The sequence below is a fragment of the Hippoglossus stenolepis genome, chromosome 8 (genome assembly GCF_022539355.2).
Source record: "Hippoglossus stenolepis isolate QCI-W04-F060 chromosome 8, HSTE1.2, whole genome shotgun sequence".
NCBI classification, from domain to species: Eukaryota; Metazoa; Chordata; class Actinopteri; order Pleuronectiformes; family Pleuronectidae; genus Hippoglossus; species Hippoglossus stenolepis.
The window spans coordinates 20,996,025-21,022,944 of record NC_061490.1 but is presented as its reverse complement, the minus strand read 5'-3'; the positions used below and the strand labels follow the sequence as shown (position 1 = coordinate 21,022,944).

Genomic DNA, 26,920 nt, shown 5'->3' with positions numbered 1-26,920 from the left:
AGAGACGGAAACACTGAAAAAACCTTTTAACTCAGTATTGTTTACATGATGCACCCATGGACTGTATGGATGCACCATGCCACGTAATGGGTCCCTGTCCACTGTACTTCAGGGTTGCTTAGCATTGCCCCCTGTTGTTCTACAAGTTGAATTACACCCTGGCCCTGGGGCTGTGGCTTCATTGGGCATCTGTCACTAATGATTGGTGCAGAATTTAAGGTAAAACATCATTATTTTGGCAAACATGCGATGCTCCAGACAAGGTGTAATCTGGATGTGAACCTAAAGAGGTCCATGTGGTAAATGGTGAATATGGCCCAAATAGCACAAAGCAATTTGGGCGTCTCTGGCATCTTTGGTTGACATGCGGTGTTGCTTTGGATTACTTTTGGCCCAGATCTGGCAAACAGGAGCTGACCACCCAAGGGCCATCATTCCACGTGGTGTGTGAGCTGGATGACGGTATGGCAGTGTGGGCCAAATCTGGGCCAAAATCTGTATTAACTTAGATTTAATTTGTAAATATGTAAAACTGTTGTTGTTTGTTATTTAAAATTAAAGGTATTACGATGAACATTTGAAGTGAATGGTAAAACACAGCGATTGACTTCAGGATACAGTAGAGGAATCAACTTTGTCTCTTTATAATGAGACAAGGGCAAAACAGCTTTATCATATCATCTGTTCTAATGCACACATTTACAATCTTTACACTAACAAAGCCAACATGATTTAAAACCCCTATTCATTATCTGGCCAGTTCTTCCATGCAAAAGCAATCAAGGTACTCTTGTAATCCCTCAACCTATGTGTTTTAAAAATAGCACAAACCATGTGATCCTACACGGAAAGGACATGTACGTGTGATGGCAGATACTGTCCGTTAAATAAAGATGGAAGATGGTGGAAAGTCATTAGCAAGATAGGTGGAAGGAAAAACTGTCGCTGCACGAGTGGAAATAATCCAATAGCAAGACAGTCTGAGTTGAATAGGGGGAACAAATAAACTATAAATAAACTAGGCTATTCATTCTGAAGTTTGCAGATTGGTTCGTTTGATTTGTTTTCTGTTCATGATGGCAATGCTCTCAGATTTAGGAGTCCTGCCTATCAACAGTTTTTCAGAACCAGATGTGCGTTTTTCCTCCTTTTTATCGACATGTTTTTCACACCCAGCAGGCGACACCCGAGTCCCATTCCTAAGTGCTATTCTCCCCAGGGTGCACGACCCCGTCTGCTTGGAAACAAATTGATCGTGAAGGACACAACACCCCGAAGTGTGTGAATTTGTGACGGGTAGATGCACCTCAGCTTCTCATCGAATCAAACAGAAGTGGACTTCATTGCTTTAGTTTTTTCTTTTCTCTGTTTCATCACAGTCTCCAGCTGTGGTCATCAGACTTCAAAAGCACATCATTTGGCATCTTTCATCTCTATTTGTTTCTCTCTCTCCCTCTCTCCCTCTCTCCCTCTCTCTCTCTCTCTCTCTCTCTCTCTCTCTCTCTTCCCCATGTCATCACAGCTACCCTCCATATCTTCTCCCCTCACTCATGCACTTTGTCGCTAGTCCGTTGATTGTGCAGTCATGCTGTGGTTGTACTGAGACAGACCGGAAATCTGATCAGTTAAACTAGAAAACCTCAGAGAGAAGAATTCACAAGGTAAGCTCCCAATAAAGCTCTTATTTCATTCAAGATAAAAGAAAATCATTGACATTGTTATTCACTATTTTGGCTTTTAAATGGATGCAAATGTATTTACAGATGATTTTAGATGTTTTAAGGAAACCATATTCTTATTCCCGAGTTACTACTTGTGTTCAATAAGTGCCTTGGTGCAGCAGATCTACTACTTTTGACCTATTTTTTATAAACGTTTCTTTATTCTTCTTTGCTGCTACAAAACCCAATACTTCAAGTTGTCATTTCATTGCTTATTCCACAACAGCTTGTAATGTTTTGAAATAATGTGGCAGGCGGTAACAGCATTTCAAGGGAGTTGTTGCCACATCCTGTGTATGTCGCCAGTGAATTGACTGAAATGGTTTGTCTATGTGCTCTGTGTCCTGTGGGCAGTGTTGCTGCTTGATACGACTGTATGGTTCGGAGTCATAATATAAAACTTTGTATATCAAGATTTTCACCGTAAAGGAGAGAGGTGAGAGCCTGAGGTGGTGTAATATCCACAGTGAATGCACCCACACGGCCCATAGTGCAACTGAGAGATATTGTCCCTCAAGTCAATAAGGGGCTCTCTGGAAAGTAATGTTATTCAACTACTTCAGCCGATAGATATTCTTTGCTTTCATAGGCCAATGTTACAAAACAGAAATAAGTTTCATTGGACACAGAGGAAAGGGAAAACAATGCAATGTAGGGCACGCTGACCTGAAAACATTCCCTTTGTCTCTATCCCAGCACAGCAATCACTTATACTGCATCATATATATAAGCCGACTCGATCCTTGATCCATATCGATACCTTTTCTTTCATGTAATAAACTCAGTCTCTCCCAGCTTCTCTGAAAATGATTTTAATCTACATATGTTTCATGTGTTTGCATCATGCTTTTTTTTTGCCACGTAAAATATATTCCTCACGTTTAAGCTGCCGTGTGCAAACAGTTACAGGGCAACATTCCAGTTTATCTCAGCATTATTGACTTAAATCAAATCATCTGACTTCAGCACACCACACACATGGTTTAATCTATTAATTGCAAACTGGTGATGCACTCTGTTCAACCGAGTGGTGACCTTCACCCACCGATAAACTGCCCAGGTAAAATACAGTCCTGGCTGATTCCAAAAGGGGGCAGTGTTCAACCCGTCACATATGATAATACTCGGTGACTTCACAGTTCACAGAAAATGTCCTGTTACAGAAACGTTTGAAAATATGGAAGCTGTCGTGTTATTGTAAACTTGCAGCTGATGCTTTGCCTGCAGCTGAACATGATAACATCCCAGGATTTGACTCAGGAAACAACATGATCTAACTCTGTTATTAGATTTTGACACTGAATTGGATCTTTGTTCCTTGAGGACTTCTTTATGGCTGTCTTCTCATTGACCAGGCATTTCTCCCCAATATAATCATCACCTGACACAGTAATGATCATTGTCTGTTTGCTCCGACCTCTAAATGACTCTCTCTAAAAGCTCCAAGTTCAATATTGACAAAGACAAAAGAGTAATCACATTTTCTACTTAACCACATCCTCCACATTTTAGTCTTTTTCCATTTGATGGAAAAACCTCAACGTGAAGATTTGTTATACATCAAATAATGAGTAAAAACTACACAATAATAAAATCAGCACAGGTTTTCCTGTAGAATGTTGGTATTGCTTTATTTGTCTCCTTTTCATTAAATGTATATATTTATTTTGTTTTGTCCTTATTTAAGAAAGCAGCTGTGGCATCACATTTTTGTGCAAAGATTTAATCAATTAATTTATAGCTGCTATGGTACATTTTTACTTTTAAATATTACATTTTTTACAGACAATTTAGTTTCAGATACATTTATTTTTGCTTTTTTAAAATTACAACTACAGATTCAAATTATAATTTATTTTATTTCCTAATTCAAATCTAGCAGTAGCCCAAAAGGTGGATGAAATGGAGGAATGGGAGAATCCTGCTTCATTGGGATCCACAGCAGCCAAAGAGAACTCAGGTATGTAGTCATCCATAAGTTCCACGTTTCTTCAGATGTTTATTAAATACAGCTTAGATGGAGATTGTAGTCATACATTCACTATGTGTGTGTTTTTCCTCAGGGAACAGGTCATGTGAGAAACTGGAAGGCTTCATGGTCCTGGAGGAAGTAGAGAAGATGACCATCGGCTCCATCTGTTTCCTGGCAGGTCCGATCACACTGCTGGAAAATGCTCTGGTGCTGGTTGTGATCGCCACCACAGCCTCTCTACGCCAGCGACCCTCCTATCTCTTCATTGGCAGCCTCGCTCTGGCTGATGTCTTCGCCAGCTGCTTCTTCACCACCAGCTTTCTGGACTTCCACCTCTTTCACCAAAGCGATGGCCCCACTGCCTACCTCTTCAAGCTAGGTGGTGTCACCATGGCCTTTACCAGCTCGGTGGGAAGTTTACTGCTGACTGCTCTGGACCGCTACCTTTGCATTCACCAGGCCTCCAACTACAAGGTGCTGCTGACCCGGCAGCGAGCCCTGCTGAGCATGCTGATCCTCTGGAGCGCCACCATCTTGATCTCCTTCTTGCCCCTGATGGGCTGGAGGTGTCCCACAGGCCTCACTCCACCCTGCTCACGCCTCTTTCCCTACATCAACCAGGAGTATCTGACCTGCTGGACCAGCTTCATCCTGGTGCTTCTGGCTCTTATTTTGGGGGCTTACGCTCTCATCCTGTTGAAGGCCCACCGCCATGAATCCTCCATGACCAGCATACATGGATCAGCAGGGACAGGCCACAACCGCATGAGGATGGATATCCGGCTGGCTCGTACCTTCGGTCTGATCCTGCTGATACTTGTGGGCTGCTGGCTTCCGGCACTGTCCTTCATGCTAGCAGACGTCTCTGTGATCCTGACCCGCTCCGAGCAGAGGGCCTTTGCCTTTTGCAGCACCCTCTGCCTGGTGAACTCTGCAGTCAACCCACTGCTGTACGCCCTGCGCTGCAGAGAGATGAGAGTCGCCCTGCTACAGTTGGTACAGAGGCTTTGTGTGATCGGGAGGTGTAAAACGTCCACAGAGGATTTAACCCCAGGACTGCCCTCTGCAGACGACAACTTTACTGCCATCTCCGAGGACGAGATGCCCCAGCTCCGAACCACACGACCCAACTCCATCTCAGGGATCGTCAACGACAATTCGCAGCCGGACGTCGGGAAATGAAGGAGGTGAATTGAAGAAGTAGCTGCACACAGATGGAAAATATCTTTGGAGATGTGCTTGTAGTGAAGATTGTGATTCAAAATAAACTTTACTGTAGATTAAGAGTCAAATCTACATGAAACCATATTGCATGATTCATTATGATATATATTTAAACTGGCAGTGATTGAATATGACTAGTGTGGTCAAATGATTTAACATTAAGTTCTAAATTAGTTTGTGGATAAAAGTGATGCGGAACATGACATATTGTGTTTTACGTGCAATTATAACAACTAAAAAACTGAGCTTGTAAGGAATTAGTTTGTCACCAAATCTTTTTACTTAAATCAAAATTACAACATTTGGGATTAGTTAAATTATGTTTTAGCTATTATTCTTTTTACCATTTCCACTAAGGATGATTAGCATGGTATGATTCTAGTGTATATTACTCTACTTGCAAATAGGATACAAGTAGTTATAATAAGTATTATGACAGAAAGGAATTAAAACCTGTAATATATATATAGTGGAGATAGATTTGTTTAGGTGAAGCAAAAAGGTTTAGCGTGTTGAGCTTTTTTAAGCGCGATGATGCAATGTGACCATCTAACCTATAACCTTTGACCTCTCTGCCTCCCATGTCATTGCTTTAAAGCTCCCTCTCCTGTGAAAAATAGTTTCCTGTGAACTGAACTTTTGTGTGAAGGATTTGCTGTTCGTATATGTGTGTGTCTGAGTCCATTTGTCCCTGAGCATGCGAGCACAGAGGAGCCTCAGGGTTGCATATATCCTATCTGCACATGAATGCCAGGACTCCACAAAAGCCCCCATGCAGGGGAGGATTTCACACAATGTTCACCACATGAATCCAAGCCGTGTGCCGAGGTAAATGAGGCACTGGCCGGGAAGAGAGAACAAGCACACAAGCACTAGAACACTCTTTGCAACAGAGACAGTCGGCGGCTGCAGTAAAGCACAAACTGACATGGACTTACACTCACAGCCACATGTAGGGTAATAAAATGGAGAATCACAAAAGTCTTAAGTCTTTATTGAGTATGTCTTCTTACCATTCATTATTTTATAACACTAATGTGTGGATGCACTTTTGTTACTTATCTGTTATTTCAGTTTATAAACAAGAAACTATAGAAAAGGTAATTACATATTTATCATTGTTAAATACAATACAATGCAATATAAGATGTCTGCCGTCGGAAAAAAGGTGCATGTTGCAGCTAGACCTTAATCTACCTACAGCCATTTTATAATACACATTATAAATGTATTCACTATATTATATTAAAACATTTAATTATATACAACTAACTGTAACTAACTGTGAGGCAAGTTTTCAGTTCCTTGTAGTACCTGTTGCATAAATTCACCCTTTGAAGTAAAATCGACTCGAATCTTTACATTGATCCTGACAGTGTTATATCTTAACACGCAAATACCTCAAAAACAAATATATCATAGTGAATTTAAACTATTTTAAATATCATTTTGTTACTTTAAGACAGTAAATGATTTCACCTAATTGAACTAATAGAGACGAATATGATTAATATTGAGTTTGTTGATTTACTAGTAGAAGTAGTTTTTAGCTCTATACAAACATCTTGCTACTGAGGAACTTTATTCAATCAATCTAATTTTATTTCTATAGCACATATTCACAAATCACAATTTGTCTCATAGTGCAACCTCCTCTGTAAAACTACCGAAATAAAATATTAACGGGGGGGAACAACATTACAATTACAACATTGATTAGAAATAACAGTTTGTAACATAATGGAAAAGTGTTTTAAAGTATTTGTACATAAGAAAAATGTCTGACAGAGTTGTCCATTGTGTACTGGGGACTATTAGCTGTTGACTGGCTGAGAGTATAAATAATAAATAAAACATGCTTCTTATTAATATTGGATTGAAGTGTAACATCAGATTTTCACGTGGAATCCTCCTGATGTACCTGATCACCACCACCAGACGTCTCGTGAACCTTCAATTCGAGTTCAACGGAAGGAGATCCACAAAGCACAATGGGGGTTGGGCGACGGGAAGAATGCAGCGTGAAAACGGCAGAAATTATCGCAAAAGCACGACTGGATCCCGCATTTATCCCGTGACACATTAAAAACCAAGCGTGTTTAATAAAAAGGATTGAATTGATCCGGTAACGAGATGAATAATTAGCTGTAGATATGTGCGCACCCCCCTCGTGCCTCCGATGGTAGGCTCCGGCATTGTGACGTTTTAAACGGTGCTCGGGCTCCAGCCAGAGAAGAAGATCCGTTGTTGTGAAGAGGAAGAAAGACTCAACTCTTCCGTGGGACGCGACACCGACCAACCGCCGCCGTTACTCCCCGGTTCCCGCGGGTCTTTTCCCCCCTCCAGCTCTGTGTGTTCAGCCCGTCTCGTCTCAGCAAACATGGCCTGCGGAGCGACGCTAAAGCGGTCGATGGAGTTTGAGGCCCTCCTCAGTCCTCAGTCTCCCAAGCGGAGAAGGTGCAATCCACTACCGGGGACTTCTGGCACTCCGTCCCCGCAGAGATGCAACCTCCGTCCGCCGGTGGACAGCCCCACGCACTCCATGTCCCCCACGGCCATGGGAGGCGAGCACCGGCTCACCCCAGGTATGGATGTGACCCACGTTTGACGTCTTTTCCCCCCCCCTGTGGGTGGGTGTCATGGGGGGAGGGGGGTTTGGGTGGAGTGGAATGGAGAGCTAGCTAGCTTGTTGAGATAATCAGAATGGGGGTTGGAGGCTAAGCGTTAGCCGGGAGCTAAGCTAACGTCGTCGCAAAGTTACCGACACGGATGATTTGGGACTAATCACGATAAATCAGTTGGTCGCACGGACGAACAGCAGCAGCCTCGTCCGGGTTTCGTCGGTGGCATCATGGCATCTCGTCGCGTCGGTGGCATTGTTGACCGAGTTAGCTCACTTAGGCTAATGCTGATTTGTTTACGAAGATATTAACGTATATTCAAATATTAGTTCTAGCTAGCTTAGCCTAATACTAGCCCTGGCATCGGGTTGATGGATGTAGCTACAAGGCTGCTAATATCTGCAGCTATGGTGTTGGCTATCACTGATGCATACAGCTACATGGCTGCTGTTGTCATTATTGAGGCATTTCTGTACCATCTGCAGCTATTGTCTTAGCCACCACTGCTGTTACACATGTGGATATGTTCTATTAAACGTGGATTTGAGGACTGGTTTGGATCGGACAAAAGATCCAGCTCGTGCCTTAACACCTGGGTGACAGCCTAGAGACCCTGTTGGCGCTTCCTGACAAGACAAATGGCCTCGCAGCAGCGGGCTGTTAATTAGGAGCTGACTGGCTAATGTCCCCTTTGCTTTAGTGCGTCAATTGTCTCGCATTCGGCGGGGTGGGTTCCCATTATGCACCATAACCACTTCTTCTTCTCCTCCTCAGTCCTGGCAGTCATTGTTCATACTGCCATTGACTTGCTGCTCCACTGTGAGCGCTGGGCGGTGTGGATGGCGCCTGAGTAGACTCGAGATAATTACCTCCATGTCTCCACTTCCACGCTGTAGCTTATCGTGTATACTCATTTGAGATCTGGGCAGCTTGGCGGCAGTAATCCTTATGCTTTCTGAATTTCAAATATCGTATAAAAATGCTGGACGTCCTTGAATTTATTCAGTCACTTCATTGCTGTCAAATGTGAGAGGATTAAAAGACGTGGACCGCTCTGCTAAGGCCTGTTTTTGTCCTACATTGACATTTGCTGGACCCAGTAGAAATTAATTGCCTGTAGCAGAGCATATCATAAACCAGCAGGGTTGCTTTCAGGGCTAGTCTGTCCTCCATCTTGCCACAGACTAATGACACTTCTTCAGAAATGCACAGATGCTTTCGTCATAACCTGCTTTTATTTGCATAGAACTGCTTTGAGAGGAAGTGTTTGGATTTAAGTTTGTCTTTCAACATCATAGATGATCAACAGGGTGCGGCAAATGATATGCCATTACTGTGTGCCTGTTGGGCAGTGTCCCCCTTTAATTCTGTGCTCCATGGCTCAGCTTTCAGCTGTTGTCTTTCATGGAAGATTTGCCTGTGGAGGAGGTAGAATAAGTTGTGTTACCCGAAAAATGAAAGTGAAATTTAACACTGAGTCAAATTAATGAAGAGAAATCAACTGGAGTGCACACAGCCTCAATTTGCACAGTGTGCCTTCTGCTATTTATATAATCTGACTTGTACAGTCTACAGAGAGGTTGTTCATCGTGTAGCTATGCTGTATAATAGCTCACAAGATAAATCTTCGGCATCAGTTTATTTCAGGTTGTCTGCACTGACATTGCCTATCTAGCACAGACCTTTTGTACAGAATCCAAAGAGCCTCTAGATTGTTCCATTTCTCGCAGACCTTGACAGCCGAGCTGAATCACAGCACAGCAGCGGCATGGGTGAAGTAATGTCGATTTGTCTGCGGCAGACATGATGTCCAGATATCAGGTATTATGCTCACCTTCACCCAGAAAAAGGGCCCCTCGTGGGACTGGTGCTGCGAGCCTGCCTTTCTGCTGTGGTTTGCCAAGTGAAAGCAGTTTTGTATTTAGCGAAAGGTCAGCTGTCATCCCTCCCACTCATCCCTACCCACACATGCTTTCCAGCTAGTCAGGTTTGCTTGTGGCAAGCAGGGCTGTGTGCAGGCGAGACTATGCCAATGCCAAGGTAAGTTGTAGGTAATTATTTCATAGTGCAGATAGGATCACCGACTCTGTTCTCCTCTGCCTCATTCTTGTGCTGCCAGTCTGGGCTTGTGCTGTGGTAAAATTCCCTCAGATGACAGATGAGCCAATTTTCTTTTTTTTCCTCAGCCAAAATGTTGCCTAAAAGGCTGCGTTGTCTGAGTTCGATCTGGTTTACAGCCTGGACAGAGCTAAACATGGCCTGCTCTGTGGTCAGGAAGCTCTTTGTGATAAGGAATAAAAATAATTTTAATACAAAATGAAAAAGTAATGCACCACTTATAAGAATCAGGAAATACAAAGTAATAGCGCTGGCATGTTACATTTCATAAGATATTTATACATATTGTAATCTTGCACAGAGATGATTATTCTGCATAATTTTCTTCTTTTCTTTCTACTGATACCCTTTAACACCTAGGAACAAAAGAACCTGAAGTTATTTTCTAATCTGTATACACAGTTCCCAAAATGTATCTGCTCATGTGCAATATCACAACTGAGCTCAGTGCAGTGGAATCTGAGTCAAGGGCAGCTTGAAAAAACACGAGGACAAAATCATTACACAAACTTGTCATGTCGTAGTTTAGTTTTAACTGACAACCTCAGAATTGTCGCTGATCACCCAACGCTCATGTTAGTACCAGGTCTGAACAGACACATGGGCTAGTTTATTTGCTCAAGATGGATAATGACCCTGAGATCGCAGAGCCACGGGCACTCGTGTCCTAGACAAAACACAAGTGATTCACAAAACTTCCTCAGGTTGTTCAATCCCAGAAGGTTTTCTCCACTATATGCTCTACTCCCCTGGACATGCTGTTGTATTTTTTATAATTTGTCTCTAACATTCCACGAAACCCGAAATAGCCAAACACTTCTGAGTGGTTTGGTTGGTATTTCCCATATCTGCTGTTTTTAAGCTAATGGCAGTCACTCTCGAACTGTTCACAGCAGAGCAGCAACTTGAACTGTCCCACAATGCATCACATCCCACTTCCTGGCAGTTTGGACATTCGAAACCCACCTCCCCACATAATCCTGCAGCATCCTAGGGTGAAATTAAATGAGTCAGCTTTGTTTTCTCTCCAGCAGCATGTCCAATCTATCTGGCCAATCTCCCGTCGTATTCACTGTTTGGCCTGTGCCTAAGCCTTTTAGCCAAGGCTTTCTCCGCTGTGTTGCCCTGGCTCCCGGAAGTCTCTGTGATTGATTACTTGCCCCAATTGTGGCAGGGTCATTGTTGCCAAGCAACGCCCACATTTGAGCTACTAGTAGTTGGCAGAAACTGGAAGTGACGGGCAGTAGGAGAGGGTTTTCTCTTGTCAGTCAGAGGAACCCTGGAGTACTGATAATCCTCTTGTCGGTGATCAATGTCTGACTGTTTTCCACTTCCTTAAATCAGACATCTAAATGTACCACATTCACTTTTAGTAAACAGTCATTTATTTGTCATACGGGAGATAAATACTCAACCAATTGGACGCATTCATACGTGATGGTTCTCATGGGTTAAACCTTTGTTTGCACTGAGTAACAGAAATCTGAAACTGTTTTACTTACATTAAAAAAATGTCCTCGCTTGAAATGGAATACAACCCTCCCCCATAATTTAATAGTTATAGGGGCCCTCTTTTTAACACTGAGGGTAAAAACACAATTCAATCATTTCCTTACACCAGAAAAGATATTTGGTAAATATTTACATAATGAAAGAGTACTGTACAATACATCGTAGGGATGGCAATATTATTATTATGATTGTTGTGCGTTCTTGTCGGATGCAACCACATCTAGAATTCTAAGGCATTCCATAAATTTGGCACGAATGAGACCATCAGTCAGAGAACCTTTCCAGACACTGTGTGTTTAGGACTGAGCAACGTTAGTGAAAACAGCAACATTATCAGATGCCTGTCACAGCCCATGGGAGTCTCATCGCTTGTTTAGACAGCTGTCCGTGTTGTTTGAATAAAACTTTGTACAAGAAGCGACTGGCAGCTAAAAGCCCCACAGCACCAGACCAGACATTGGACACTTGGCTACAGTAAAAGTTGACTTTTATAGCTCAACACTGTCAATGAGCAGGGAGATTTTATTCAATGTTTCAGATGTGTATAAAACTTATGTCATATTAGTAGTAGAGCTGTGCAATGATTATCTCCCCCGGGGGAATGTGAGACCCGAGGTTAAGGTGGATTCAAAAGCTCAGTGTGATGTACTTAGAGCTGTGCACGTGTGATTGGATCACAAGTTAATGCCAGGTATGAACAAGGCCTGAGACCTTAATGGTTAGCTAAACAGTCTGTTGGGTTAAGGCCTTGTATTGTTGCTGTTAACAGGTTTCAGAGGCCACAAGAGGAAGGATCTCAGTCCACATATAACATGTTATAACTACATATAACATGTTTTTTAAATGGTGCTAGCAAGAATTTCATTTTTAAGCCAGGAGTACAAAGTTATTTCTTTTGCAGAGAAATTGCATAAAATTGTTTTATGCAAAACAATTTTGCTTCCTTCACTGTCCAAACAAATTAACTGGTGAGCCGGCTGTAGTAGCAACATGGCTTCATGCTTTTTCCACACCCAAGATAAACGGGGCAATTTCTAGATAGAGGTGCAACATGTATAGCTACCCCCGTCCCCCTGTGAGATTTAGTCCCTCTATAACATTTGGTTATCAGCTCTGGTTGAGGTCAGCGGGTATTGCACCTGTTTTTTCCCAGGAATTATTTTGAATTTTCCCTCTTTATAATCAGATATGTGTGGTGTAGGCTGTGATCCACGTTCGAGCTGTTTTGACAGAATAGGGTTCATCTTAATGAGGAAGTTAACTGTACATAGCAGAGCTGTAGCTAACAATCCTTTTCATTATTGATTAATTTGCCCATTAATTTTGGGGGATTAATCAAATTCTTCCACGATGGGGGCAAAATACCAATTGCAATATTCAAGAGTACACGGTGACGTTACATGTCCAACTCTTTAAAAAACGGACATCACCCCCCCACTAGTGTTTCCCACTGTCTGTCCGAACATGTAGGTGCTCTGTACATCAGTGGTCCAAGTGAATGTGTAGGTAATAAAAAATATGTCCAATTTGATGTTTAGTTGCTTGAATCTACCTTTCTCTCACTTCTTGCTTTTCTTCGCCTCTCTTCCCCCCCTCACCTTGAGCTGTAGCTGCACTTGCTCGCCATGGCAGAGTGTTAACATGTGACTTTAAATTCCTGTATCCATTGTTTCAAATTAAAAGCACCAATTGACTTCATGACACTGCAGTGGCATGTATATCGAAGCTTAAATCTGAGCCCTTGTCACTAGTTGTAGCTTTGGCAGGAGGCCGACAGCAGGAAAACCTTGATAAGAGAAATGAAAGTGAAGCAGTCACAAGATCATGAAGTGTGTCTCACGTCAGCTGTTGTGTGTTTGCTACAGTACAGCTGTAGTCGGTATGTTATTTTCAGACCAACTTCCTGTCATGAATGTTTTTGTTTTGGAATCCATTTTAGGTGACAGAGAACAGAGGAAGTGAGCATGGCTGCAGTTTATTTTTCAACCATAGCTGATCTGAACAACACTGGATGACTACATCCTCCAGTAATAGTTCCTATTTATCCTGGAATGCGTATTGTATGTATTAATGTGGTTGTGATGGGTGTATTTTTGAAACGACTCACTTTAAATACTTAACTATTGGAAGTACTGGTAGTTTCATTCTTGTAATGAAACACTGTTTGAATGTAAAGCAATATCCTGGGTGCATTATAATAGTTTGGGTTTCACAAAATTGTTGCTTCCAAGTTAGTACATGTCACATCATGATTGCCTTTAAGTGGGAGCCTACTGGGAATTTCTGACTGGTCAAACACATATGTGAGTGAGCACGTGTACTTTGTTCAGTTTTTTTTGTTTTTGTTTTGAACCTCGTTTCTTTTGCTCCCCACAGAGCAGATCTTCCAGAACCTCCGACAGGAGTACAGTCGGATCCAGAGGCGGCGACAGCTGGAGGGGGCCTTCAACCAGACTGAGGCCTGTAGCTCCAGTGACGCCCCCAGCCCCAGCTCATCCCTCAATGCTCCCAGCTCCCCACCAGGTAGAACAATTTACCACTGTGCACAACTCCAGGGATCATGTAATTGGTCTTGTATGTAATATGTACTGTAGCTAGTTAAAGACCTACTGACAGTGGATGTTTTGAGCCAATACCCACTTTAATGAGTTAAAAAATCTGATCGATAAATCATTCTAGAGCCAGTGTAAGTATACTGGTAATCACCTGCACCACCATTACAATCATGTTCTATAAGGGTAGTTAATGATGGAACCAGGGCTGGTCATGCAGTTTTCAAATTCCCTTCTTTTGCTGATTTCTGAAGAATGACAAAACATAGTGGTTACATGCATCGATTGAGTCATTGAGGTTTTGTTAGAGATGGAACTGATTTGTTTTGGTCAAGTGATGAAGTCAGGGTTTCACCACCATAAGACTTGAGCACAAGCCTCCATCACTTTTGTGTGACACCTCAGCGGAATGAATTAAAACACTATGCAGAGTTCTCTACCTATAGAGAGATGATACTGTATTGACCTTAATATACAACAATAATTTAGTTTCTGAAACATTTGTATATAAAGTTGAATTGTCTTATTCTAGCACTAGACAATTACTAATTAACTATTCTCATTACTACTGGTGTTTTTGAAGGGAGTCCCAGTGTGACAGTGGTCTTTTACATAGTGTTGCATTATGGGTTGTTTGTAGCCTTAAAGCTGCTCGACTCGTAAGCGTTTCCATGTCTGTTCATAGTGATGCTTTCAGAGTCGAGCTGGCTTGACAAGAGACAAGCCCCCATGTAATCTGTGATGTGCCACAGAGGAAATGAATTTGTGATGAGCGAGTTATTGCCGTCTTTCAATGTCTTTACTGCAGAAATCAAACAGCCAAGAATTACATCTGTCACAGACACATTTCAAAGGTGTTAAATAGTCTTCATTGTGATATTATAAAGATGGAAGACGTGACAGAATATTTTCTTTGGATCAAAATGTCAGAGTAGATTCATAAAAACAAATGACAGTTTTCATCTTCAAAGAGCAAACAGTGATTTATTTCCTTTTCTTAAAAAAAAAAATTGCACTAATTAATCGACACTTGTGTGAAGGTCTGTATAGTGAAAACCATGTTAAGATCAGTTACTACACTGACATAGATCTGTGCAGATTGCAGTGGATTTACAGTTTGTGTTACATGCTTAGCCTTAATAAAAACACTACAACATAACTGATCGTGCATATTGACAAACAAGCTGCTTCACTTTTTTTACTGCTCTTCTTTGGAAACACTGTCCTGCAGTAACAGTGAATCAGTTTGATGTATTCAGCACAACATGGCGGTCAAGGTGTGAGATGTAATTCAAGCCTGAGGCCTTCAGGCTCCCGAGCTTCTTTCCGCTCACTCTGCAGAACGGACTCGTAGATCACACTGACTGGACTGTTAAGAACTCGGCCTCTTTCTGTCTCGGAGAACTCGCTCTGCCGTCCCCGCCTGTGATTTACAAACATTTTAGTCTAAGCGGCTCATAAAGGCCACTGGGTAATGAATCACCTCGCTGAAGCTGGCTCCAGTTCTTCTGTGATGGAGTCACTGACGAGACTCTGTGTCTCCGTCACAAAGGGACAACATTACTGCTGCGTGGCCCTGTTGGTCCCTGCAGGGGCGAGGGACAAGAGAGCAAGGCTGTAAATATGCACCTGGCCGAGCACCTATTTTTGGAAGAGGACGAGTCTGTCACCTCATTATTCAGCGTTTTTATAGCTGATCTGATTTCTTTTATAAAAAAAAATTGTTTGTGTGTTTTCATAGGTGCCTCAAGGAAGGACCAGCCCTCGTTCACACTGAAGCAGGTGAGCTACCTGTGCGAGCGCCTGCTCAAAGACCATGAGGAGAAGATACGGGAGGAGTACGAACAGATCCTTAACACAAAACTTGCAGGTACATTTTTTTTATAAAAACTATAACATAATATCAAGACTCATCTTTTCCCATCATGTCTGATAACATCTGCACTGCCGGCATCCTCAGTTTACTCCAAGTTTATGAGTTTCTAAATGCAAAGGCTGTAAATGAGCAAGGAATGAATTATGGCAGCAAGAGAGAACAAGTGACATAATATAACTGAAGCGAAACTGCAATCACTTCAACTATGTCCTCAAAATTAAGACAGTTATATAATTTAAATTATATATATTTTTTCTCTGTTGTAGGTCTTCTGTGTTTGCATTAGTTTGATTATTCTTACCCAATAACAGAACCTTTCTCTAATGCTCTCTGTACAGTGTATAGATGTCAACGATTGCTTGTAATTTAACTGCATTTAAGTTTATTTTATCAGACAACAGCTGCTGGTTAATAGAATTTATGAGCCATGATAGCTCCACATAAATTAGAACTTCTATATATTGCTTGCTTAGTTGTCAGAAAGCACAGGAGAGATAACCACAGGAAGCAGGAGACTGAAGTTGAACAAGCTGAGACTCCAGAGCCTTCCCAGATGTTTGCTGTGATGTGCAGCTTTGTTAGTTTCAGAGTGAAGAGAGGATGAATGAAAGAAAAGATTGAACAGATTTCCTGCTGTTCAGGTGAAAACGGATCAGTAGAAAAACAAACCTGCGAGTCGTTGTTACACAAACCTGCTTTGAAAATCAGTCATCTTACTGTGGATGCACTTTCCTCTGCTCCATCTGGTGTTTGAATCCGCAGCTCACAGCCTCACCTCCATCTTCTTCTCTCCCCAGAACAATATGAATCTTTTGTGAAATTCACACAAGACCAGATCATGCGAAGATACGGAGCCCGGCCTGCTAGTTGTAAGTATCTGGAGCCATAAGCATTCTCTCAGCGACCACATTTCTGTTTGTTGAGAATGAAAAGAGAACGATCTGATCAAACATCGTAAGTATCTATGATTTCATTTGTTTCAGACGTCTCCTGAACTCGCGTGGATTTAGATCCCAGCTTCCTCTCACAAGATGGCTGCTCTTCCACTGCCCCCTCCCTCCACTCGATTTTCATTTTATCCCCCTATTTTTTTCCCCCTCCTCCATCTCAAACCGGTCGGGTGCCATGGTTTATCCAATTTTTTAATCCAAAAGTTGATTTCTTAACTTCAAAACTATTGCTGCTGGCCAAAAGTTAGAATCTGAGAGGTGAACTGTGTATGAAGCCTGCCCCTCTTTTTTTTTTTTGCCCTTTTTCTTGTTTATATGCTCTTTTTCTTGAAATCCTGATGAAAGCAGATCTGTGTCAAATCTCCTGCCAGCGCTGTAGAAAAGAAGCTTATTGGCTCGTATGATCATTCTGTATAACCTTCCAGCAGCTGTATTTAATGTCTCCAGCTTCCCACGTCGTCCCACATTTCTCACCTCCCCCTCCTTCCCTCCTCACAACTCTTTACTCGAATGTGGATTTTTCTCCCTTTTGAAATAAATAAAAGTTCTGTGATTAAACTCTGGTGTCTGGGATGTTGATGTCTCACCACGACTGCATCACATGGTCTTTATCAGCAGAGGAGGTGGCTCAGGTGAAATGGTACTGGGGTTCATATTTCCAGTTTTCTGATCACTTCTATCAATCCATTATCTATACCTCTTATCCAGTGAGGGTCTCGGGGAGCTGGGTTCAATTTAAATGGTGATTCAACTACATTAATGTGACACAAGTCTCGGTTTGCTTTATTGTTAAACTTTGAGTACATTTTAGAGCCTGTACTTTCATTCCTTTCCTTGAGTGAGAAGGTTGAATCAATACATATACTTTCACTTGAGTAATTTTTGCATGTGTATTTCTACTTGAGTAAAGAATGTGACTATATTTGTTGCCAATTTGTCAAGATTGTCATATACAGTATAAATAGAAAATCCACAATCCCTGTAAAATGAGCAGCTGTGGGACTCAGAAAGCCCCAAAATGGAGGATTATAACCTTGACTCGTCATTATGTTAATTATCATTAGCAGCATTCAAATTTCACAGTGTGGTTTTGCATGTGTACATGGTTGGAGATGTTTGTGAAGCAGATACTTGTCAAGGTACGGTGATCGAACCCGTGACAGTGGCCCATGCTCTAAGCAACTGAGGTAACTGCCAATTAAATTCACATTTATAATATAGAAAATCTCCTGTTTTATATAACCATCAATAATATATTCAGTTGATATAAAGAGTTGTATACATCAACCTGCCGTGTCAACAGATAACGCTTGTCCATTATTCTTTATTGTGGGCTCCAGCGCCCTCAGGTGGTACATGTTAGGCAATGCAGCATAAATATTCTAAAGTGTGGATTCAGCCCCATGTGCACTTTACTGAGCTGAATCTGTTTGAATATTAAACAAATAAATAAAGATAAGAGATGTGTGTTTTATTTGGGTGTGAAAGTGGGTGTGGCCACAGTGGGGCGAATGTGCTGCTCTTGCCCAATGAGGATCTGCAACGTCACGGGTGCTCAGGTGTGGCACGCTGGGAGCCAACAGGTAGAAGACGTGATAGTGTTGTTGGCGTCGCTGCAGCTCAGTCCGCACGCTGATCTTCTTTACAGATCCAGATCCTGCAGCAGCTCAGAGGAAGAGACGAGCAGCTGAGGTTTGTTTGGTCTGAGGAAGGAAACGTGCAGCAGGAAAAAACCAATGGAGGAACTATAATTATCTACAAGCGCCTCTTTCCTCCTCCTCGTCTTTCTGTCGATCTCTCAGGGACGGAGGGAGAAGACCCAGCGGGTTGTCTGGGAACAGAAACGTGGAGGAATGAAAACATAGATTCTGAACAGAGTCTGTATGAGCACGTGCACACTGAGCAGTCTGAGTTAGTTTAGAGGAATCAGCTTGTTTGTTTGTTTGTTTGTTTGTATGCGTTTGGGATCAAGCGGAGTCTTCTGCTCTCTTCCTGCTGTCGAAGCTTCAGGTGAGTCAATGAAAAATGTTTAAGTTGCATTTACTTTTTACTGTGATGAATTCATTGAGGTGTTGTTTGAAGTCTGAGACACTTTGAAGCAGCTGAATGAGCAACGCCCCGTAAACAGGAAACGCTAATTATCAGGCTGCTGCTGTAACTCTAATGTGAAGTCAGTGCTGTAAGTAACTAAGTAGAGTATCTCTACTCGAGTACTTTATTACCGTAAGTACTGTGTTGATATGACACTGACTACTTTCTCTAATTTTAATGGCAAATATTACGCTTTGGTGCCTTTGCAGATTCAGATTGTTGTTGTTATTAATATATTAATAGATAGATTAGATACTTTATTGATCCTGAGGGACATTTAGACCTCCAGTATCAAAGAAAACAGTCAAAAACAAGAGCATAAGACTAATAAAAGGTCAAAATGAGTCCAGACTAAGTTCACTGCTGTGAGATGAAAGTCTCGCCACCAGAACTACAACATACCTGTCACTGTAAAGAAGTAATGTGCTAATGGAGATACTGACGGTACAGATATTTGAAGTATAAGGTGATTTGAAAGACGCAAGTAACGGAGGCAGAGTACTGAAGCCAAATATAAATATAGATTTAAAGATGAATGAAGTTATACAAAGTTGTGCATTAGACTATATTGCCTATAGCATCATGATTATGTTATTTGATCCCGCAGACACGTTGCTTTAATGTTTGCAGTATATCTGTGAATCCTAATGTTTCAGGAAGCGATTACTCTCATCTGACTGTAGCTGCTGTTTTTGTGGTTTTCACAATGAACAAGCTGAAAAACAGAGAAGCTCTCACTCAGTTATGTTTTCACCCATTTTTGTCTGATTGGACAATTTAGCCAAGATATCATAATGTTGCTGTTTGTCATAACTTCATACAACATTGAATGAATTCATCAAATCTTATGGTATTTATTAGTTTCTGACTCTGTGAAAGTGGGAAAAAGTCTTGTGTGTACTAATATACTAATATGATATAAACCTTTCTAAGTTTGGTATGTAATTTTTTATTTGTAAATGATTAGTAGGCCAACTAGTAAATTAAATGTAGTGAAGTAAAATGTACAATATGATCTTACAAACCGGCGAAAAACGGACTAAAATGGGATGTGAAAGGACTAAAAAGATACACAAAGTGCTGATATATGAACACAGAGAAACACAACATGTTGTGTTTCTCTTTCAGTCTGTGTCATGGTTCTATGTAACAGGGGTAAAAGTCTACATGTGTCTAGGGGCCCATATTTGGCTGTAGGTTATAAATAGCAGATATTTATTGACATTAGAATGATAAAGTTGTGTAGAATAAATACTGAATAAATAATGTAGCTGTTTATAATGTACAGTTCATTATTTAACACTCATACACATTTCAAAATCATGTTCTCTGTGTGGCGTCTTCCTTCAAAACCTTGTAGTCCTGCCCCTGCTGGTGGAGACAAACGGCATCACCTCCAGGTCTCATATTACACGCTGTGCTCTTGAAGGACTGCTGCAGCGATGGGCGACATTGACGTCGAGGAGCTGGAGCCGTTTCCCCTGGACCGAGATGGGAAGCCCCTGAGGATCGAGGGGGACCAGCCCGACGGCCTCAGGAAGCTCGGGTGCTGCGAGAAGTTCCAGCGGACCGTCTCCAAGTGGATGCTTCCGGAGGACCTGCGCAGCAAGTACCTGGAACGTACCAGCTGCTGCCCGCCCCCCATCTTCATCATCCTCATCAGTATCGGAGAGGTAGCTGTGACACACATGTTGTTGTGAGTGCTGGGGCAGGGGGTATGGATCCTGTGCTCTCATTACACAACATGCAGCCTACATTCAGCTTACATGCTGCCGCAATGTTGATTGCTGTATAGATTTGCTTTGATTGCATGTAGAAGTGCAGATGTTGAGGTGACGCTGTGGAAGCATGGGTCGAATATCTGTAGATCCTAATGTTTCAGGGAGAGATTGGTCTCATCTGACTCTTGATAGCTACAGTTTGTTGAAAAATATGCAGTTGAAAGAACCTCCGTCAAGAAGGTCACATTTTCACCCTTGTCTGTTTGTTGGTTGGTTTCTTTGTTTGTCAGCAGGATTACGCAAAAACTACTGAACAGATTTCCATGAAAACTTGTGCTGTTTTCAGAAATGTTTCCAGAAGGCAAGAGGAAACTTTCAGGAACATTCGGGCGAGGGGTGCTATATAAATTCCTCTTGAGTCTTGAATCTCGTTGTCTTTCCAAGCTACCATCTTCATTGGCCTCTTCTGTGTGTCTGACACTTAGAAACAACATCAACTCATCGCTTACTGTGAATTTTCCAGACATTTTCCAGCTCTATTCTCACATGATAGTGGAGGAGTGGGACATGGACGTTTTTCGACATTTTCACCAAGTTCTTAGGGAATAATTCACGTATCTTGATGAAATAATCAGGCAATTTGCTTCACAACCAAATAAAAATGCAGATCTAGCGAATGGAAATGTGATTTCTTCGGAGGTAGGATTTTTTTCTGCTGCAGTACGGTTAAAAAAATAGAAACTTGTCACGAGCACCAATGTGTAGCTGGGATAATGTGGATTCAGTAGGGATTCATTAGTTTCTATGTATCTTCCATACTTATGAACGATTTGTTGTGGAGCCAGAACCGTCACACGGGGCCTTGTTTTTGGCGCTTTCTCTAATTTGCCTGGAGAATTTCATGATCGGTCTTGTTTTATTGGCTCAGCCATGAGGCCTGATTTGAATTTAAAGGGACTGTGTCGTTTCTGTCTGTGTCGTCTGGCAGCTGCGTCTCCTCCTCTGACCGGCCTGATTCATCGTGTGCAGACAGTCGGCGCGAGTCTTCAGGTTGAAGTGGGTCCAGTTGATCCTCGGAGGTGGGATTCAGAGACGCTCTCCCTCAGCGTGTAAACAGAAAAGCAGCGTTTCTTATTCAGGTGATTAAACACATCTGGTGGAATGTGGAGGATCAGCGGGGGGGATTTGTTGAAATAGGAAAATGGTGGCTGCTGTAACTGTGGGTTAGAGGAGCGGTGGGTGACCCCCTGCGTTCCATTTGTTATGACTTAAAGCTGATCCCACCAGGAATGTGGTCAAGATTCACTGTGTGTTAAACAAACTGAGGGAAGTTTGGTTTTATTCTAGAGGCCTCAGCACGGGAGACATCTCCCTTTACTGAACTTGACATAATGTGATTTCTTTTTTCTTTAGACTTTCTTCTTTGTGTTGGTTGTTGTTGACGAGCTGCGTATTGACCACTGATATCAACACTTTTGTACTTGTTGATATCATCATACAGGAAATGATTCCTAACACATTATAATGTTAAAATAAGCCGATATATTCATGAATATATTTAGAATATAAGTGTAACTCCACCTTTGCCAAAATGGAGTATTATCAGCGTCCTGCAGAGAACTTTTACCTCTAAATAAATTAAGTTTCTTTTCGTCAGAGTGTTTTGTCCCCTTCAATTTTACTATTTAACCCTTTGATACACAACCTGGGTCACTTTTGAGTATATCATTATTTATGTTTTTGATGGTTGTTACCCTTCTTTCCTCTTTATATTATTCCCTTTAGTGGATGAATGAATAAAAGATATAAAATCTCTACAAACGTGCAAAAACTCAGATTTTCAATTGGGTCCCATGTTAATGTCGGATTCAGGAGCTTTGCACAGTAACTATTCATCAAGTGAATGAACAGCTCGCTCTCTGCAGCTCACAGATGTCCAGTGTCGCTGAATGTCTGTGACTACTTGGCTGTTCACTGGGATTCAGCTCTTTATTTACCCGGAGGATGATTGACTGAGCTTCTGTGTTCTCAGTGTTCCCTTCGTTCATATTTACACAAACAAAAGCATTGGGATCAGGCTGGGGATTCACTGGGGATTCACTGGGGTCACCTCAGTGGGAGACTCGTCCAAAAGCAAACATCTGTATATGACCAATTCCCTCCTCTCTTTATTTTCTCAGCTGTTTGGGATTCAGTCTCTTCTCTACATCTTTTCAACCAGCTTCTAACGTGTCTTTTTTGATCCCGTGATTCGAGCCTTGTTTCTGTGTCCCCTCTCTTGTCTGCCAGTTGGCCGTGTTTATCTACTACGCCGCGTGGAAACCTCAGAAGCAGTGGGTGACCCTGGATGAAGGCATCTGGACCAGCCCCCTGACCTACAAGCCTGAGAACAGACAGGAAGCGTGGCGATTCGTCTCCTACATGTTTGTCCACGCAGGGTGAGGCTGAGCTGGGCGTTCAGACTCCGTCATGATGATGAAAGTTGACCCAGTGTAAAAAAGTGGTTAGAAGCTCAGGGCCGCCCGTCGTGCGGCGTCACCACCCTGCAGTAAACATCAGTCTGGTGGAGCTCATAATGTTTTTAGGGTTTTTCTGTTTGATGCCAGTCAGAGGTGTTGAATCCTTTCTGTGGTTATTTCTCAGACTGTAAATACTGAACTGAACCTCCGGGCTTTTCCTGTGTTTGGTACATGTGGTTGTTATTTTGACACATCCTCTCTTACTGCATCACTTAATCTCGTGTTTTTAACTGTGGCAACTTAAGGCATCTGAGTCATAGGATAGTGAGCACTACTGACTTTAAAATAAGTTTTTCTAAACACATTCTTAAAGTTTTAGAGTTATAAACTGAATCGCTGACACAGAAAAATGTCTCGGAAAAACCCAGAATACCCCCAGGAATAGATCCGACCCAGGAATAGAAGAGGAAAACGCAGGAAAACCAAAAGTCCTGACTACACAGAAGCACACAGGAAATCTTGAGCAAAGAGGAACAGTGGTCACGGTCCCTCGCCAACACTCACTCAAATACACCAAACAGGATATTTAAGTCTGGTGGTGTTCTTTGTTTGTGTTACTGTTAACTGGAAAATGCCAAGAATATAAGGCTCAGTAAAAAGTCCAATTCAGCAGCTTTGTCAGTGACATGATCCTCTAACGCTCTGCACAGAAAGAGTCAGAAAACGTTCAGCTTTCAAACTGTGTTTTATTTGTACTGGTGTGAAGACTTAGTCCGACACAAACCAGAACTCATCAGAAGTAGCACCGCTAAGGCTGGAGCATCCAGTGGGGGGGGGCAGTTGGTTAAACAGTGTTAATGCATCAGAACATGTGGTGTTTCCTTGGGATTTGTTTACAGTAGTAAAGCTACAGAAAAACAGCAAAATAACCTTTAAAAACCTACTTTATTTTTAAGTTCTAGAGCCACACAGATTTATCAGTTGGCCGATTAAAACTCAGTCAGTATGAGACTTTCACAGAAACATCAGAATAAACAATACAGAGATTTATGTTTACATCTTATTTTAAATTCTATATTTGGTTGTATTTGTGTTTTTATTTTAATTCATAGCTCTTCACAACAAAGAACGCCTCAATTAAATGTCTTTGTCTTAAAGGTTCAGTAATGACACCTCAGGAATCGCTGATATCTTTTTTACCAGTCCATATATCGGTATTGGAACTTTTCATATGGGTTGGTCTCTGAAAATGACCCGTTGGATTTAATAATCAGTCGTTATTTACTATTCCACAGCTGTTTGTGTTCATGTGCGTTGGTGTGACTTGTCTCATCTCTGCCTGTCCAGTGTGGAGCACATTCTGGGGAACCTGCTGATGCAGCTGCTGCTGGGAATCCCACTGGAACTGGTCCACAAGGGGTTTGAAGTGGGGATGGTTTACCTTGCTGGAGTCCTGGCTGGTGAGACACATTAAGCGGGACGTCCTTTGTGTCGGTGAATGCTGTGAACCCAGATGTTTGACGTTAACTCGTCTCGAAGTTGTTTTTCCTGTTTGTGTTGAAGCGCGTTCCCGACCGTCAGAGAAGGTAAAAAGTTAAAAGCTGATCATGGTCTGTTTCTCCTCAGGCTCTTTGGCCAGCTCCATCTTTGATCCTCTCAGTGCGCTGGTGGGGGCCTCAGGGGGAGTCTACGCTCTAATAGGAGGTTACTTCATGAATGCAGTGGTGGTGAGTTTACACACGTTCATGGGAAGAGTTGGTGTAAACATCAGCCTGTTGACTGTTTGTGTGTGAGCAGGTCCAAACTGCATCTTACCATAATAAATGTAGAATAATAACTTTGATTGTGTTATTACTGCAGTAGAACAAAAACATTTTATAATAATCATTATTTTCAACTTTAGCTATCACATGGTACTAAATGTGTATAATACCAATTCACTCCCATTTTCAGAATAAAAGTCAAACTAATGGTTCAATATAATTCATGTGTTAAGGAGCACACGTTCAGTCCCTTAATAATTTGTGTAATGAAACAAACCTTCGCTGTGTCTTCAGGCTCTATTTCTGTTTTAGTTTTTCATAATGTCAAATGTTAGCAGTGCTGTTTACCGCCGGTGACTGTTTCAATTCACAGAATTTCCGAGAGATGATTCCTCTCATGGGGGTGGTTCGGATCCTCATCATAGTGATCATCGGTGGGTTCTCCTGTGTGACTTGTTATACAATCGATTCTCCTCAAAATGGAAATGATTTGACTCCATTTTCTTTTTTCCCCAGTCGGCACAGATTTCGGATTCGCCTTCTACAGAAGATTTGCAGGCGATGAGGCTGGAATGAAGGTATCATTTATACAGGACTTTAAAAAATGCTCAATGATAAATCGGTTAAAAAACAGAAAGCAAATAACTACTAATATAAAATACACATCATTAATCACACATTAAAACCAAAAGACACCTTTCAGACACACAATAGACGAGTGAATCCAGTGAACCTCCCCCACCCTGACAGTGTGTAGGGTGTTGACTTTATTTGCTTGTGGCTACAGACCAGATCAGCAGTTCTTGCTGAGACTTGATTCATCATGCAGATACATAACATACACCTCAGTACGAGCACGACTGATAGATACTGTACATCCACCCACTACTTTTTGAATCCTTAAATGTTGGCCCCCACTACAGTAACAAACTTTCTTCCTCCATTTTGACAAAGCTTTATTGTCTTTCCCACCGATTACAACCGAGTCCTCTCTATTCCCTCCCGTTATCTTATCTCCTTCCACTTCACCACTGCTACTAATTTGCTTTGGCAGTTGAACCGGTCCTGCGAGTTTCCAGGGAGGTCGGATGACAGTAGCTGGGGGTCTGTGATAGAAGCTTTAACTCTAAAGAGCTGACTGTTCTCTCCCCTCAGGTGTCCTTTGTGGCTCATTTTGGTGGAATCGTGGCGGGTATGACCATCGGCTACGTCTTCTTCAGTGCTTACAACAAGAAGCTGCTCAAGGACCCACGCTTCTGGCTGTGCATCGTCGGCTACGCCGTCTTCGTCATCTTTGCCGTGCTCTTCAATATCTTTCTGTCAACAGCGCCGTAGCTTTTAAAAAACACTAAAAGTCTTATTGTCAGACTGAGGAAGCTGTTTTTTACCAATGTGCTGTTGTGTTTCAGAGCAAAGTTGCTTCTCAGAGATTTTGTAAATGTAAAGTTGTTTTAGTTTTTTAATCTAATTCATTTTGTGAGTTCAAATGGAAGGGTGCCCCCTACGGTTTTGGTGCTGCATTGCAACATGCATCTTTTATTTTAGACAAAGGTGATATTGAAATGTGCCTTTTTAGAGGGAAAGAATTTTATCTGATGTGTCTCTTTTTACAAGTATGTTCCTTGTTCTATTTAGTTTTTTAGATTTCAGTCACTTGATGTGTGACCTCACTAACGAGAAGAGAGTTTACGCAGATGTCTCAGGAACAAAGGGGTGAATGTCTAAAATGTTGGTATTTCCCTTTCCTTATGTAAGCGAACCAACTGATTTACCAACAGGCCTTGGCTCAATGCCGCAGTGTAGTTAGAGTCACATCCTGTATGCGTGTGGAGTTGATTAATTTTCCTGACATACTTTTTTAATCTTAAACAAACATCCAGCTCTAGTTTAACTTGTCAGGAATACATTTAAATTATAAGGAAGTTTTCTATTCCCTGAATCTATTGATTAAAACTTTAATATAACTGGTCCTATTGATTTTTGTTGTGAACATAATTCATGATAAAGACTGTTTTCTGTTTGATACAGCAGGGACTCTGTATATATATGGAAACAACTGCTTTTTCTGTTTTTACTGAAGTATCAGTGTCATTCAGTCAATTCAGTTCATTTTCAAATATCACAAACTTGTTTGTCTCGACCCTGAAACACTGAGAAATGTTTTATGCACATTCAAGAAATGTGACGTCTAGATTTCACTTTGTTTCTTTGATTAAATATATGTTGCTAAAGTGATCGTTGCTTCAGTGTTTTTGCTTTTCATCGTATTATTTATGTGTAATTTCTTACTGGGAGTGAAGGATTGTGCTTTAAAATCTGGTAAAATCCTGAGTTGTTAAA

At 41.7% G+C, this 26,920-nt stretch overlaps 4 protein-coding genes and 1 long non-coding RNA gene across 7 annotated transcripts in view; 4 read left to right on the top strand and 1 right to left on the bottom strand.

The window, feature by feature from the left end:
- Positions 1–26,920, top strand: part of LOC118113339 (B-cell receptor CD22) — a 1,629,935-nt gene that overhangs the window by 926,383 nt on the left and 676,632 nt on the right. The gene's annotated exons all lie outside the window — the stretch shown is intronic.
- On the top strand, positions 1,568–5,900 carry cnr2 (cannabinoid receptor 2). 2 transcript variants are annotated; one of them, XM_035163060.2, is made up of 3 exons: positions 1,568–1,661; positions 3,604–3,681; positions 3,785–5,900. In XM_035163060.2, the coding sequence occupies exons 2-3, from the start codon at positions 3,624–3,626 to the stop codon at positions 4,873–4,875; spliced, it is 1,149 nt and encodes a 382-aa protein (XP_035018951.1). In that variant the 5' UTR covers positions 1,568–1,661; positions 3,604–3,623; the 3' UTR covers positions 4,876–5,900. The 2 variants fall into 2 exon arrangements, with proteins under 2 accessions (XP_035018951.1, XP_035018950.1); XM_035163059.2 differs by having other exon boundaries at positions 3,601–3,681.
- LOC118113421 lies at positions 5,896–9,435 on the bottom strand. Its single transcript, XR_004697331.2, has 2 exons — positions 9,373–9,435; positions 5,896–8,955 (listed from the first exon to the last, which is right to left on the bottom strand). It is a non-coding gene; the product is annotated as an uncharacterized LOC118113421 (long non-coding RNA).
- On the top strand, positions 7,088–17,104 carry akirin1 (akirin 1). The gene is made up of 5 exons (XM_035163113.2): positions 7,088–7,502; positions 13,545–13,691; positions 15,462–15,590; positions 16,394–16,465; positions 16,580–17,104. The coding sequence occupies exons 1-5, from the start codon at positions 7,298–7,300 to the stop codon at positions 16,588–16,590; spliced, it is 564 nt and encodes a 187-aa protein (XP_035019004.1). The 5' UTR covers positions 7,088–7,297; the 3' UTR covers positions 16,591–17,104.
- rhbdl2 (rhomboid, veinlet-like 2 (Drosophila)) lies at positions 18,109–26,815 on the top strand. Of its 2 annotated transcripts, none has more exons than XM_035163077.1 (8): positions 18,109–18,556; positions 20,067–20,310; positions 22,648–22,796; positions 24,165–24,277; positions 24,444–24,544; positions 24,954–25,014; positions 25,097–25,158; positions 25,736–26,815. In XM_035163077.1, exons 2-8 carry the CDS (start codon positions 20,080–20,082, stop codon positions 25,913–25,915), a joined length of 897 nt encoding a protein of 298 aa, XP_035018968.1. In that variant the 5' UTR covers positions 18,109–18,556; positions 20,067–20,079; the 3' UTR covers positions 25,916–26,815. The 2 variants fall into 2 exon arrangements, with proteins under 2 accessions (XP_035018968.1, XP_035018966.1); XM_035163075.1 differs by having other exon boundaries at positions 19,998–20,310.